The sequence below is a fragment of the Leptidea sinapis genome, chromosome 7, assembly GCF_905404315.1.
Source record: "Leptidea sinapis chromosome 7, ilLepSina1.1, whole genome shotgun sequence".
NCBI classification, from domain to species: domain Eukaryota; kingdom Metazoa; phylum Arthropoda; class Insecta; order Lepidoptera; family Pieridae; genus Leptidea; species Leptidea sinapis.
Genome location: NC_066271.1, coordinates 11560265 through 11573963, shown reverse-complemented (window position 1 = coordinate 11573963; position 13699 = coordinate 11560265). Strand labels below are relative to the sequence as shown.

The 13699-nt window shown below is 38.2% G+C and overlaps 1 protein-coding gene across 2 annotated transcripts in view; it reads right to left on the bottom strand.

Annotated features, from left to right (window-relative positions):
- Window positions 1-13699, bottom strand: part of LOC126965227 (SID1 transmembrane family member 1-like) — a 39193-nt gene that overhangs the window by 7004 nt on the left and 18490 nt on the right. The window contains exons 11-17 of one of the 2 annotated variants that reach the window (XM_050808699.1): window positions 13414-13525; window positions 12572-12745; window positions 11430-11550; window positions 9717-9839; window positions 6031-6147; window positions 4792-4924; window positions 2238-2363 (exon numbers count right to left, since the gene is read on the bottom strand). In XM_050808699.1, the coding sequence (XP_050664656.1) occupies window positions 2238-2363; window positions 4792-4924; window positions 6031-6147; window positions 9717-9839; window positions 11430-11550; window positions 12572-12745; window positions 13414-13525 (906 nt within the window). The remainder of the gene's footprint in view (window positions 1-2237; window positions 2364-4791; window positions 4925-6030; window positions 6148-9716; window positions 9840-11429; window positions 11551-12571; window positions 12746-13413; window positions 13526-13699) is intronic. The other variant, XM_050808700.1, reaches the window with a different exon arrangement.

The window sequence follows — 13699 nt, the reverse complement described above, 5'->3', positions numbered from 1 at the left end:
TAAATAATAAATACAGTAATGCCCCATATAACACTGCCCCCTAATAACGGGTATTATATAAATAAAATAAATATCATATTACGCGATTTCAAGTCGCCATATACCATTTGCCCATTAAAATGCGGCGATTTCCCACATACATATTTCTGCACTGTGAAATTTATATTAATTGTACAGTTCGTAATTAGCTACGCGTAACTTTGCAAGTGCTTTGCGTGTGGCAAATGTGTTATTACAAAATTAAATTATTTTATTAAATTTGTATATAGTAGTAAAATAGTTAAACTAGTTAAACAATTGGAAATACTTGTTACAAATTGTTACCAATTACTATTATTTTTACCAATTACGTAAAAACGCGTTATACAGAATTATGACTTAACCCAGAACCGTTATACCGCAATATAGGGGAGAGTACGTGTGTAATATTTTATATCGAATTATATTCAGATCCTATTGCCTTAGCAAATCATTGAAAGACCAAACCATATGTTTTGCAAATCAGTTTGCAATTGTTAAATAATCCTCAGTGGCACTGCAATGTAATGGACAGGGCGTATCATTTACTATCACTTGAACGTCTCACTAGTCTCGTCAATTCTTCTCATAAAGAAAATAGACACAACATAATTGATTAAATGTGTATGGACTTACAGTTAGGTCATTAGGTATGGCAACCTTGATTTCACGGATGCCTGTAACCATAGAAATCCAATGGAGGCCCATTGATATTGTAATGGATATTTTTTTGAAGTACTTCTAGCACTACTTTATATCAAGCAGAAGACGTCCACCGCTGGACAAAGGCCACACGACAATCGGTCCTACGCGGCCCACATCCAACCTATTCCGGCGATCTACCAGTGGGATTATGGGTACCACAACGGCGCGTATTTTTCCCATGAAGCAGTTATGTGAAAATATTATTGTGCTTTGGTATGGCGCCGTAGCTAGTGCAATTATTGGGCAAATGAGACTTAACACCTTATGTCTCAAGGTGACGAGCGCAATTGTAGTGTTTTTACAGAATTTTTGGGGTTTTTCAAGAATCCTGAGCGGCACTGGCAAGTAATGGGCAGCGCGTATCAATTACCATCAGCTGAACGTCCTGCTCGTCTCGTCCCTTATATTCATAAAAAAAGACCTTGACCATATGGTCGGTCCATCTTGTGGGGGGCCTACAAACACCACGTCTTCCGATACGTGGTCGCCATTCCAGGACTATACTGCCCCAACGGCCATCTGTCCGACTGCCCTAAGTGTAAGTAAGAAGTACTAATATATATATATATATATATGTATATACAAAAATATCAAAAAAAAAAGCAAAAACGCATATGACATATACAAAGGCATAACGATAATATTTGATCGTATATGAAAATAGTTTTGATCTTAGATTAAAAACCAACCAAAAAAGAGTCGAGATCTTAAGAATAGCTGTCACTGGCTGTCAAAACAATCTGTCACTTCCACTTAACAATGAATTCGTAGCTAGTAAATTGTGAATTTTCTAATCTTTTAATTTATTAATAATCTCATAAAATGTAAAGCAATATTTTTGCAATTATTCTGAAAATAAATTGTTGCAAAATGTCATAGCGCGTTTGATTTTCAACGCTCTGCACACTCGCCCGTTCCCGAACTTCCATTGCCATACCAATGTTAATTGGTCTTTCAATGGACGAACACTTGCACTGCTTAAACACTTCCTCCTCATATCATTTGTACGGTTAGATAGACTATGAGAGCTGTGAAAACGTCGAAAAAAAAATAGACTTTAGAATTAACCTCTATTTTGAGTAATTCACGCACACCAACACAAAGTCGCGAGTGTAAGACGTAGCTTGTCACGCACACCAGTGGGAGGCTATTTGCACAGGATGCCGGCTAGATTATGGGCACCACAACGGCGAGTATTTCTGCCTGAAGTAATTATGTATAAACATTACTCTGTTTCGGTCTGTAGGGCGCCGTAGCTAGTAAAATTACTGGGCAAATGAGACTTGACAACTTGTGTCTCAAGGTGACGAGCACAATTTAGTGTCGCTCAGAATCTTTGGATTTTTCAAGAATCCTGAGCAGCATTGAATTGTAATGGACAAGGCGTATCAATCACCATCAGCTGAACGTCCTGCCTCGTCTCGTCCCTTATTTTCATAAAAAAAACTCTATCAAGACGTATAAATTATTTCCTAATTCAATCCAGCATTCTTTATCAGCCAATGAAAACATACCTGTACCACCGGATAGACTCTCGATGCAACAGCTTCATAGCGATGTAGAAGAGTGTGTACAGAAAGAGATTACTCATCAGAACGAGGAGGAGATGCGACGCGAAGTCTCTGCTGTGCTGGCTCAAGCTGCAAAAAATATTTTTAATTATTTTAATTACAATCATGTCATTAATTACATGAGTAACATAAAAATAAATACTCAATTAAAAAAGAGCAGTGTCATTGAGTACCTCTTTTTATGAAATAAGGGACGAGACGAGCAGCACGTTCAGCTGATGGTAATGGATACGCCCTGCCCAATGCAGTGTCGCTCATTCTTGATTCTCAATTCTTGAAAAACCCAAAAAATTCTCAGCGGCACTACAATTGCGCACGTCACCTTGAGACGTAAGATGTTAAGTCTCATTTGCCCAGTAATTTCACTAGCTGCGGCGACCTTCAATAGATAATTCACCTAAATAAATTAATTTTCCGTAATATCATTGCTTGACAACCTGTAAGAAACCAATTAGCCGCGCGCTAGCGTAGCCACTGATATCTACATCGTGTCGTCTTATGCGACCACGTAAGGGTGATTTGCTAGCGCAACCTTCACACCGGAACACAGTAATGTTTACACATTACTGCTTTAGGGCAGAAATAGGCGCCGTTGTGTTACCCATAATCTAGCCGGCATTCTATGCAAAGGAACCTCCCACTGGTACTACCTACAGTAGATATATCAAACCACACACTTATATTTTTTTTAATAGAAGTTGAGGACAAACAACCGTACGTATCACCAGATTTCAAACTGATCACCACCGGCCACGTCATTCTCTTGTAACACAATAGGAATCACAGGAGCGTTGCCGGATTTATAGCCAGCACAGAGTACGCGCTTTTTTTTAAAGGTGGGTCCTATAAAAAATGTCGTATCATCATGGAAATACCGCACAAGGAAGCTCTATCTACGACTTGGTTGTTTGTTGCCCTTTAAAACCGCACTGTGGAGGAACGCCACACATCCAGATGGTGGGGATGATTGTATTGTACTTTGCGAGGTGTCGTCAATTCGGAACACCCTTGTGATAAATGTGGTAGAAGCCATACAGTAATTATTCGAGCAGCTCTGCATTGCACGCGGTCAAATGGATCGAGCTGATACTGGAGTGCACCAAACCAGAGATGATAGCAGTACTTCATATGTGGCCGGACCTGCGCTAGAATGTGGGCCAGCTTGAAGTATTGCCGTGCTCTATATATGACACACAGCTTCTTAGAGGCCAATTTGGCTTTGCCTCCCAGATGACCGCGGAATTGGCTTATCGCTCGAGATTTCGAAACCAAGTAAACCGATACTAAGCTTTAAGGCAAGTGTTCTCGAAAAGCGGTGACACGACAAATGGGGTATTTTAATGGGAAACCCGCAAACTTGAGTCATCTGCGGGTTAAATTGGACAAGGCTCTTTTTACCACATTCCGTGACCTTCTCAAGAAAGGACCCGATAGAAGAGAAGTTTCCTTCGGCACTGGTCGACGATCACTTAGAAATAATTTATTGATTAAAAAACACCCAAGTTAGTGAGTACAGTGGATGCATCAATCCACATACTTTTCTATTATTTTTTATTTACAATTTGGCATAATAACAGACAATAGGATAAAACTATCTTTCTTTAACAAATGCAGGATACTTAGTCTTGAATACACTATCTACGTTCACAATGAAACACACATACACTTCTATCTATTTAATATCCACCGCCGTGGCAAAAATTAAGCGAACCCCTAACATAGTAATACTAAGCCTTACCCCCAATACACAAAGCACAATCATAGTCCGTTTTAATCTATAGCTAGCGCCATCTAGGCATCTAGGACGTAAACTTTATTGACAGACTCACAGAGTCTGTGAACTGTGTGGAGGTTTACCTGACATGAATTTCAACACTTTGTATGACCCTGAAATTAGATTGTATACAGCATTCAAAATACGATAAAAATAAGAAGCTGAGTGGACACAATAGAAAGTACATAATAAAAACGTTAACTAGCTAACTTTATAAAGAGTGTTTTAACTCTTTGCCTCTTCACTTGCTCGTATATGAACAATTATAAATAACAACATAATCAAAAAACAGTCGTGTTTTTTTAAGTTAAAGCAATTTGTTATGTTTTTAAAGTGATCATTTTCTGGGATAAAACACAAATGAAATTTGAAAACAAAATTTTATGAACGATGCGGGACTCGAACCCACGACCTCTCGAGTTCCGTGCGAGCGCGCTTCCAACTGAGCTAGCCGTTGGAGTGACGTATCGTCATAAAATCTTGTATGCTTTGTTCAACTTGTTCAGGTTGTGGCTTTCATCTACAAGATCTACTTTACAGTTGATAACCTGCTCAACCCCAATATTTGCATATAAGAAAATTGACTTGAGATGTCGCTGTTGCAAATCTAAACAATTTTTTATGATTTTAAAGTGATAACCCTCACTCCGTCACGCATCGTTCATAAGATTTTGTTTTCAAATTTTATTTGTTTTTTTAAGTCTTAAATGATGGAGTACCTACCCGTAGGCAGCTATGGCCCAGTTTGCGCCGTTTGCGATCAGAAGGAGCACACATCGGCCGCAGTGTGTCGGAGTAATGGCAGCTAAAGGCCGACGAACTAACTCCTTCAAGGCTCGATACACCACGCCAAAACCTACATATAATATAATATCTGTTTATATCTCCTCACAAAAGATCTTTAACGAACACAGCATATAAGTGTTACATTTTTAAAAGCTGGTTTAACATTGTGAGGAGCGTACGTAGTAAGTACGTTGACCCTGTATTACAGATCACTAAAACTTCACCCCTGAATTTCAATTTCAATGTGTGTGTACGTGTGTGTGTGTATGTATGTGTGTGCGCGTGTCTGTGTGTATGTGTGCTATCAGTGTAGTGATAGTCCAATTTTTGTAATTCTATACATAAATACACAATGCTAGTATGTACTGAATTTTTATCATTGAAGTATGAAAAAAATTGTTCTACAAGCAATATTGACTGTGGTGAACATTCTTATTTCCACTCCACCCTAATGTTGACCCGCGTTTTCGGCTTGTGAACCGCACTTATACTATTATTTAAATGTGCGATTTGTACCTAATCGATAATTCATTGGTAAATTCAAATTGAAATATTTTTAGTTAAAAACTACCATTCGAAAAAGTATGCCTCAGACTTGACAGTAGAGACCGAGAAAGGTGAAGTGAGCAGCGGGTGTCGGAGAGGAGGCGCTACTGTAGCGGTGTGAAGTGTGTGACAAGTAGAGGAGAGAGGATGGCGTAGGTTATATAAATGACTTGCTCGGTATTGAATTAATTATTCTACAGTGTTAAATTGTTGTTAAATAATGTATAGATTTGAAAGTTAATATAATTGTAAAATCTGATCTCTGATTTGTGAAAAGGTACTAATTTTTATTTTCCCTGTCTACTTTACTCATAAAATTTTTCCCTGAATCTTTTAGGACTTAGGTTATAAATATAGCGAATAGCCCGCTTGTACAGCACAAAGATGGTATTGATACCGCCTGAACTGCCCCTAACAATAATATTATAGTAACATATACATAAATAGAGTCATCCCGCGGCCATGCTTCTTATAACAAGGCCAAAATATCGGGAGCTCATAAATAACCATACCATTTGTCCGTAAACTTTGTGTGTGTAAGCTTAAAACATTGATTTAACAGATGACAGAGACACTGTGTGATCAGGGGAACGCTATATGTTGATAGTATAATAAAAAAACGCTCCTCACCCAGACGGAATCTCCCCAGATAGTATATCTGGAAAGTCATCACCAGACAGGTGATGAGATGTAGCGCGGTGAACAGGACCCAGAAATAGAAGTTCGCGTTAAGAACTCCAACCAGACCTGTTGGGAGAATGCATTTGATGTGAATTATAATAGTAAGTACACGCTGTCCATTTGATTAATAGATTTTTGACAGTTAGATGACTGACAAGTTATAATGATGTCCTGAAAATTATATATACGTCTCTCCGGTCGCCATTTTGACGTAGTCTGTCACTCGCAACAAACGCCCGTGCTAGGACACACGCATTTAAGTTCGCTGAGCGTTCTCTCGCATTTGTTATAGTTCCAGTTGAGTAGTTTGATTCCTCGGTACAACTCTTGAGAATGCTTTGAACAAGAAAATCAAAATGGCGGTCGGCTTATACCTATCTCACAAATGCCAAACCATGTTGCGGCCGCGTTGGGTATCAGTCTTACAACTGTGAATTAAATCACTAACGAAGCCTACGGCAGGAGCTACTTAGAATAAAAACCTAGCCTTCTACACCATAAATAAAAGAACGGCCACCTGATGTTTGACAGCAGTTTGACAATGACGCCATTCGTCATCATGTATATGACTACTATTTGAAAAAAGAAATTACAACTTTAAGAAAAATTACTGTTTCTTTAAAATGACGTGATCTATTTCGTGGTGAAAAATCTTCCTTGGCCAATGTTTTGAAACGAATAAAAAGTCAGATAAAAGAAAGATATCAACGGAACGCACTGATATTACTTTGGCACGATGCGACTTTTTAAAAGAGGCAAAAGAAATCAAGATTAGACAAATAATGTCTTTACGGATTAAACATAGCTCAAAACTGACGCAAAAACCCTGCTGCCTCCACCTCCGCGTACCAATAGGAAAAGGCGAACGTCTCATTATTTGCCACGCAGGGGCAGCAAATGATTTTGTAGAAGTCGCACAGCTGGCATTTAAATCTAGGAAATCTGGTGATTACCACTAAGAAATGAATGCGGAATTGTATGAAGAGTGGTTCATGAATGTGCTCCTATCATTCCAAGCCATCGATAATTTTTATTGATAATAAACCACTCTCGCCAAATATTACGCCAAAGAAGAATAAATATTGCGTGCGTTTTCTTTATTTTAAAACAGCCAATACATGATAAATGATTTTAAAATATGCACAGTAAAATTTTGCAAAGGAGTTTTTTTTTACTAAAATAAGGGACGAGACGAGCAGGACGCTCGGCTGATGGTATTTGATACGCCATGCCCATTAGAATGCAGTGCTGCTCAGGATTATTGAAAAACCCAAAAATTCTGAGCGGCACTACAACTGCGCTCGTCATCTTGAGAAATAAGTTGTCAAGTTTCATTTGCCCAGTAAATTCACTAGCTACGGCGATCTACAGACCGAAACACAGTAATGCTTACACATTACTGCTTCACCGTAGAAATAGGCGCCGCTGTGGTGCCCATAATCTATCCGTCATCCGGTGCAAAGGAGCCTCCCACTAGAGTGGAGCAAATGAAATAATTACACATGAATTTGAAACGCACTAAATGTTTTTAATTTTAAATGTACAAAATAACGTAACATACTTACGGTAAATTGGTTTTATTTAAAAATGTAGAATAAATAATAACAATAATATTGACACACTTTTTACACAAATTATCTTGGCCCCAAATTAAGCATATATAGCCTGTGTTATGGGTTGCAAGACAACGATATATTTAATACAATATACTTACTTAAACATACATAAATACATATAAACATCCATGACTTGGAAACAAACATCCATTTTCATCAAATAAATGCTACCGGGATTCGAACCCCGGACCTCTAGCTTAGTAGCTAGGATCGCTAACCACTCGGTTATACAGGTCGTCTATAAATAAGCGAAGTCATGGCGCAACTAAATATTGTAGAAAGCGGTGGTAAATTAAACATACCTACACATCTCTTAAAATCACTATATTTGGTTATAGTATCCACTAAGATTCCGCAATAATTAAAGAATACTCGAACTTTGCACTCCACATTACATAGAGTACGAAATCTAACCGTGATAATACTACCACCTGTTAGTTGGTACTACTGTAGTGCCAACTAACTTACACGAATTAAATTAAAGTAAATTTAACTAAAGATCTGAATATTATACGCTGACCCAGCAAACGTTGTATTGCCGATATTAAAATCGCAATACAAAAGTAACTGTTGATCGTAGATGGGTGAAAATTTGAAGTTGTATGTAATGTTGACTCATAATCAAAAAAATTAAAAAAAAATGTCAATAAGATTACAAAAAAAATTCGTGTGGACCACCCTTAACATTTAGGGGTATGCAAAATAGATGTTGGCCGATTCTCATACCTACTCAATATGCTCACAAAATTTCATGAGAATCGGTCAAGCCGTTTCGGAGGAGTACGGAAACGAACATTGTGACACGAGAATTTTATATATAAGATTATAGATAGTTATAATCATCTTTAAACTGAAGCGATAATTATATAAAATAACATTACGAAGACCGTAATGAATAACATCAGTTATATTAATGTAATTATTAATTGGGATATCAAATTCAAATTAAAAATCAAAATTTTTAATTCAAAATAGGATTTGACATCTCTTATTGACCTCTGACCTCATTCCAATAAGAATGCCTCAGACCTGAGCAGAATGGGCGAAACAAACTCGGCGGGCTTTTTTTTATCAAAAAATAGATTTACAAAGTAATATTGTACACTTAAACTTATTATTTAATAGCCTGAGGGCGGTCGCTCCATTCCCAATCTGTGGTATCATTAAGAAACTCATTTATGTTATAGTTACCTTTACCACACAAACGTTTTTTAACAATTCTTTTGTTATAAACATTTTCTGGGTTCTTGTTGTAAAAGCATATACATCGCCCCAGAAAAGACTAACTAACTCGACTTAACCGAGTAGTAGGCATAGCAAGCATGAAAAGGCAATATCCGGACGACCGAACCTTGCTCGGATTTTTAAGAATGTACTTTTGTACATTGATAATACTTGAACAAAAAAAAAACTAATAGGACATCTGGATTCGAACCGGGGTCTTCTGCTTTCCGGATCACCCAATGTCCCATCTGAGCTATAATAGTCTTGTATATAGTGGCGAAATTTACCTTTGTATTCTAATGTTATTGTAGCTGTTTCTCATTCAAACATGGATAAAACCATTTTTTTTAAATTGAAACCTAGCTAGATCGATTTATCACCCCCGAAATCCCCTGCATACTTAATTTTATGAAAATCGTTGGAGCCGTTTCCGAGATTCAGATTATATATATATACAAGAATTGCTCGTTTAAAGATATAAGATAAAAGGCATTTATTTTCTCAAAATTGATTCCTTTAGAATTGTTTTTGATGTCATTTCTAATATACTAGATACTACTACCGCTTCGGAAACAAATCGCGCTCTGAGACAGAAGAAGCGGCGCAAGAAACTCTCCCAGCAATCTTTATTGGCGCTCTTTTAAAAAAAAATGTACAATATTGATTTACGTTTGTTCCTCGTGTTTACATTATGATTGTCACAGTTTCTAGCAAATATCTTATGGCTCTATGACGTTGGTAGCGCTTGTTACCACATTTACCAATCAACATAATAATATTGCTGACAATAAATACCTATGAATATAATGAGAGCCAGTACACCGAATGTTGCGTGGGCCCTGGCGTTGATATCTGGGTGTCTGGACTGGTAAATCTTCACCATACACAGCACACTGGTTATATACATGAATGACGTATCTACGGACAAACACGCAAAAATTTTAAACACGTATGTTTTTATGACATTAACTGACAAGACGAGAAGGTCGTTCAGCTGATGGTAACTGATAATGCCTGCCCATTACAATGCAGTCCCAATTAGAATACTTGAAAAACCCACAAGTTCTGAGCGGCACTGCAATTGCGCTCACCCTGAGACATAAGATGTTTGGTCTCATTTGCCCAGTAATTTCCCTACTACGGCGCCCTTCAGACCGAAACACACTAATTCTTATACATTACTGCTTCATGGCAGAAAAGCAAAAGTGCCTCCCACTGGTGTCTTGTCTGTATGACGCGGGCATACCTTAATATATTCTGACGTCATGCGTACGACGTATTTACTACATAGACACCAGGAGAACATAAATATGGTAGCGGTGATAGTAATGTCTTTCATAGCGGTTGACATCATGTGTCATACTAGCAACATGTACCAGGACTTCATATGCAGTTTAGAGGTTCATTCACAATGCAGGTTTCACTTCTGACATGGGTAACTCTCTACGCACGCAATTTTTTTTAGTTCTAGAGTAGTTCAAAAATTGATTAAAATGGCTTAAACAGAAACATAGTAACAATTTCGACCATAACAAACAAAACAATTTAAACATTGACACCGACATAGTATAAATCCTTCCCATTCAGTTTTCAAAATTTCGTTACGTTTGATTTGATTTCTGGAGGAAGAGGAGAGGAGAGTGTCCTTTATGCATGATTGTCTCGCCCACGCTTAGATAATTATACGTCTAGATAGAGTATCTTGCTGTTACAAAACCGATAAAAACAGGCCAGATATATTAGTTCAGTGTGCGTGACAAGCTACGTCTTACACTTGCGATTTGTATGATGACACTTTGTGTTAGTTTGCGTGCATTGCTCAAAAAAGAGGTTAGTTCTAAACTCATTTTTTTTTCGACGTTTTCACAGCTGTCACAGTCTATAGTCTGAGGCTCTCGCATTCCAATTGTTGTGTGTTCGTTGATCCGATAGATATTTTCAGCAAAGGGGATTGTCAGAGTGTAAGGATATCAAGTACAGACACATAAATATATTGTTGCGTAGCAACCCTTCGAAGTATATGACGAGAGTTGTCAAACTTCAAGACATTAGGAAATTAAAGGAAATTTCTAGTTAGTTCAGGATCAAATCGAACAGAAAAAAAAGGGATGGAAAATGTGTAAGCAGGATAAAAATGGTTAAAAGAATTTTCTAGTACAATTTAAATTTAAAGATGGAATGGGAGAATCATTTTGAAAATAGAACGGATCCGGGGGTATATAAGCCGTACTAAGCGTGGCCTACGGCAGTTCTAGTTCTGACTCGAAAGTGTAAAGAAGAAGAAGAAGAAAAGAAGTAGTGAAAAGTGGAAGTGTTCCAAGAGGAAGAAGATAGAAGAGACTTAGTGTTCGGTGCGGTGTGACGCGTTGAAGGTACCGCCGCCCACAAGAGGAACAGCGGCAGACCGGCGAAGTGCAAGTTCAGAAAAAGTGAACGCAAATAAAGACTCGTTCCTATAAGCGGAGTATTATTTCCAATCCCTGACCCACTCCCGTGTCAATATCTTACCAAACTGGAAGTTCATACTGTTGGGGCAGACATGGTATGCGGCCGATAGCAGACCCTCACTCACGAGCGCGATACCCATCGCGTATAGAAGCCCGAAGTGCTGGGGTATACCCAACTCCACCTGGAAGCATATGGGACAGCCCGCCTTAGTGACGTCAAATAAGCACACATTTTAAAAATCACCAATCGACTGTCTTAGATAATTTGTACGTCTAGATAGAACGATGAATATAGGCCAGGTTTATTACTTTAGTGTGCGTGACAAGCTACGTACGTGTTTGTGTGAGTGCATTGCTCAAAATCGGGGTTAACTGTCAACTTCAATTATTTTCGACGTCACAGCTAATATACTAAGAAAAAGTCTCATTTGTCCAGTAATTTCACTAGCTACGGCGCCCTTCGGTCCGAAACATAATAATGGTTACACATTACTGCTTCACGGCAGAAAAAGGTGCCGTTCGATGATTAGCAGCTGAAGACTGCGCCGAAGCATAAAACACTGTTATGTAGGCGACTTTGCTCAATTACTTGAAGAGAAAGCTGCTATATTATCTAGAAACTGCCCAATAGAAAAGGGGCGTATAAAGGTATAAAGGCACATGCCCTATAAAGAATAGGGGAGTGACAGGTCCAACGGTGTCGTAAGGGCTTTTTAGAAGTGGGAGAGTCATGCTGCCGTTTTATGACGTCAGCACAATCGGGCCAGACTCATCCCTGTTAATTACCACACTCGCACAGATTACCGGCATGAAGTAGCGGCCTAGTGCCGCTATGTTTCGCATAGGTTAGTTTCGAGGACCGGAGTCCATCGCCCCTCCACCAGAATATGACAGCGGTGCTTACCTAGGGCTGCACATCGTTTTCTGGGGAGGGCACAGAAAGGCTGGCAACTCTCCTGTGATTCCTCTGATGTTGAGTATGTGGGCGGCGGTGATCACTTAACACCAGGTGACCAAAACATCTTATTGATATAATTGGTTGTAAGTATAATATTAATTATTAATATTATACCTACAACCATATCTTGTAACTTGGACCACCGCTTTAAAACCGGAATGCAGCAATGTCTTAATGAGAAATAAAGTTCTTTAAACCGAAGGAATACCGCGAGGTACCGGTGAAGACCATTTTAACATACTTACATTATTACTACTGTTATTTCTCTGTCTGTGCCAGACCTCAGCTAGGAACAGAGCCCCCAGCAGTACGTAACCCAGGTTGGAGTACACGTGGTTGAAGTCAGAGAGCACCATAAGAGGATGAGCGCACAGGAAGTTGAAGTAGCACAGATCCTGATTTCCGGATTGGTTAAGCAGCTGGAATATTGTAAAAATTTGTTTAATTATAAATTCATGTTCACTTAATTAGTAAAAGGCATAAAAGGCATTTATTTTTTCAAAATTTATTCCTTTAGAATTCTTTTTGATGTGATTTCTAATATACTACATACTACTACCACTTCGGAAACAAATGGCGCTCTGAGAGAGAAGAAGCGGCGCAAGAAACTCTCCCAGCATTCTTTTTTGCGCTCTTTTTAATGAAATATACAATAATGTACTGTCATTGCTATTGCTATAAAATAATTATAATCTAGGCCCAGGCATGATTTACGACAGAGCCATTTTTTTATTAAACATTTAAATTTATTTATAGGTAATTCCTGAACAGTGGCTGGGACCTAATTATAAAAGTGTATTTACCCTTAGAGCTATTATGTATCTTATGAAGCCTACTAGAATAAATTAACAAGCAATCCCGTATTTCTAATGTTATAATAATGAAAATCACTATTAAGAGCAAAAAGGTGACGATTTTTGTGAACGTTTATTAAATTTTCATAGTAGTCGTGTATGTGACATAAATCTTAACTGGATATTAAGTTTGACGTATTGAAGCGGACGAGCTCTAAATTCTAAATGACCCTAAATTAGATATATAAAGAGCGGACATCGGAAGCGGCCGTACGTGCATTTTTTTAACTCACCCTTTGGTATGTTATCACGAGCTGTATTACTGGCAGCGTGTAAAACACCGCAACAGTAAGAACGTTCCACAGATACATCTTGGATCTAGCCGACAGTACTCTTGGGCGACACCTGTCAAACGGAACACAGAATACATAGAGTCGTATTTAAATTTTAAAAATGCTTATGTTTTAATATTATTATGGATACTACAGGAGCTATCTACTCTAAATGCTACGAGGTGTGGCATAAATCCAGTGTTGTGTTGGTATCTCAGGAGCAAAAACAAGTGTGAAGTCAGCTCCA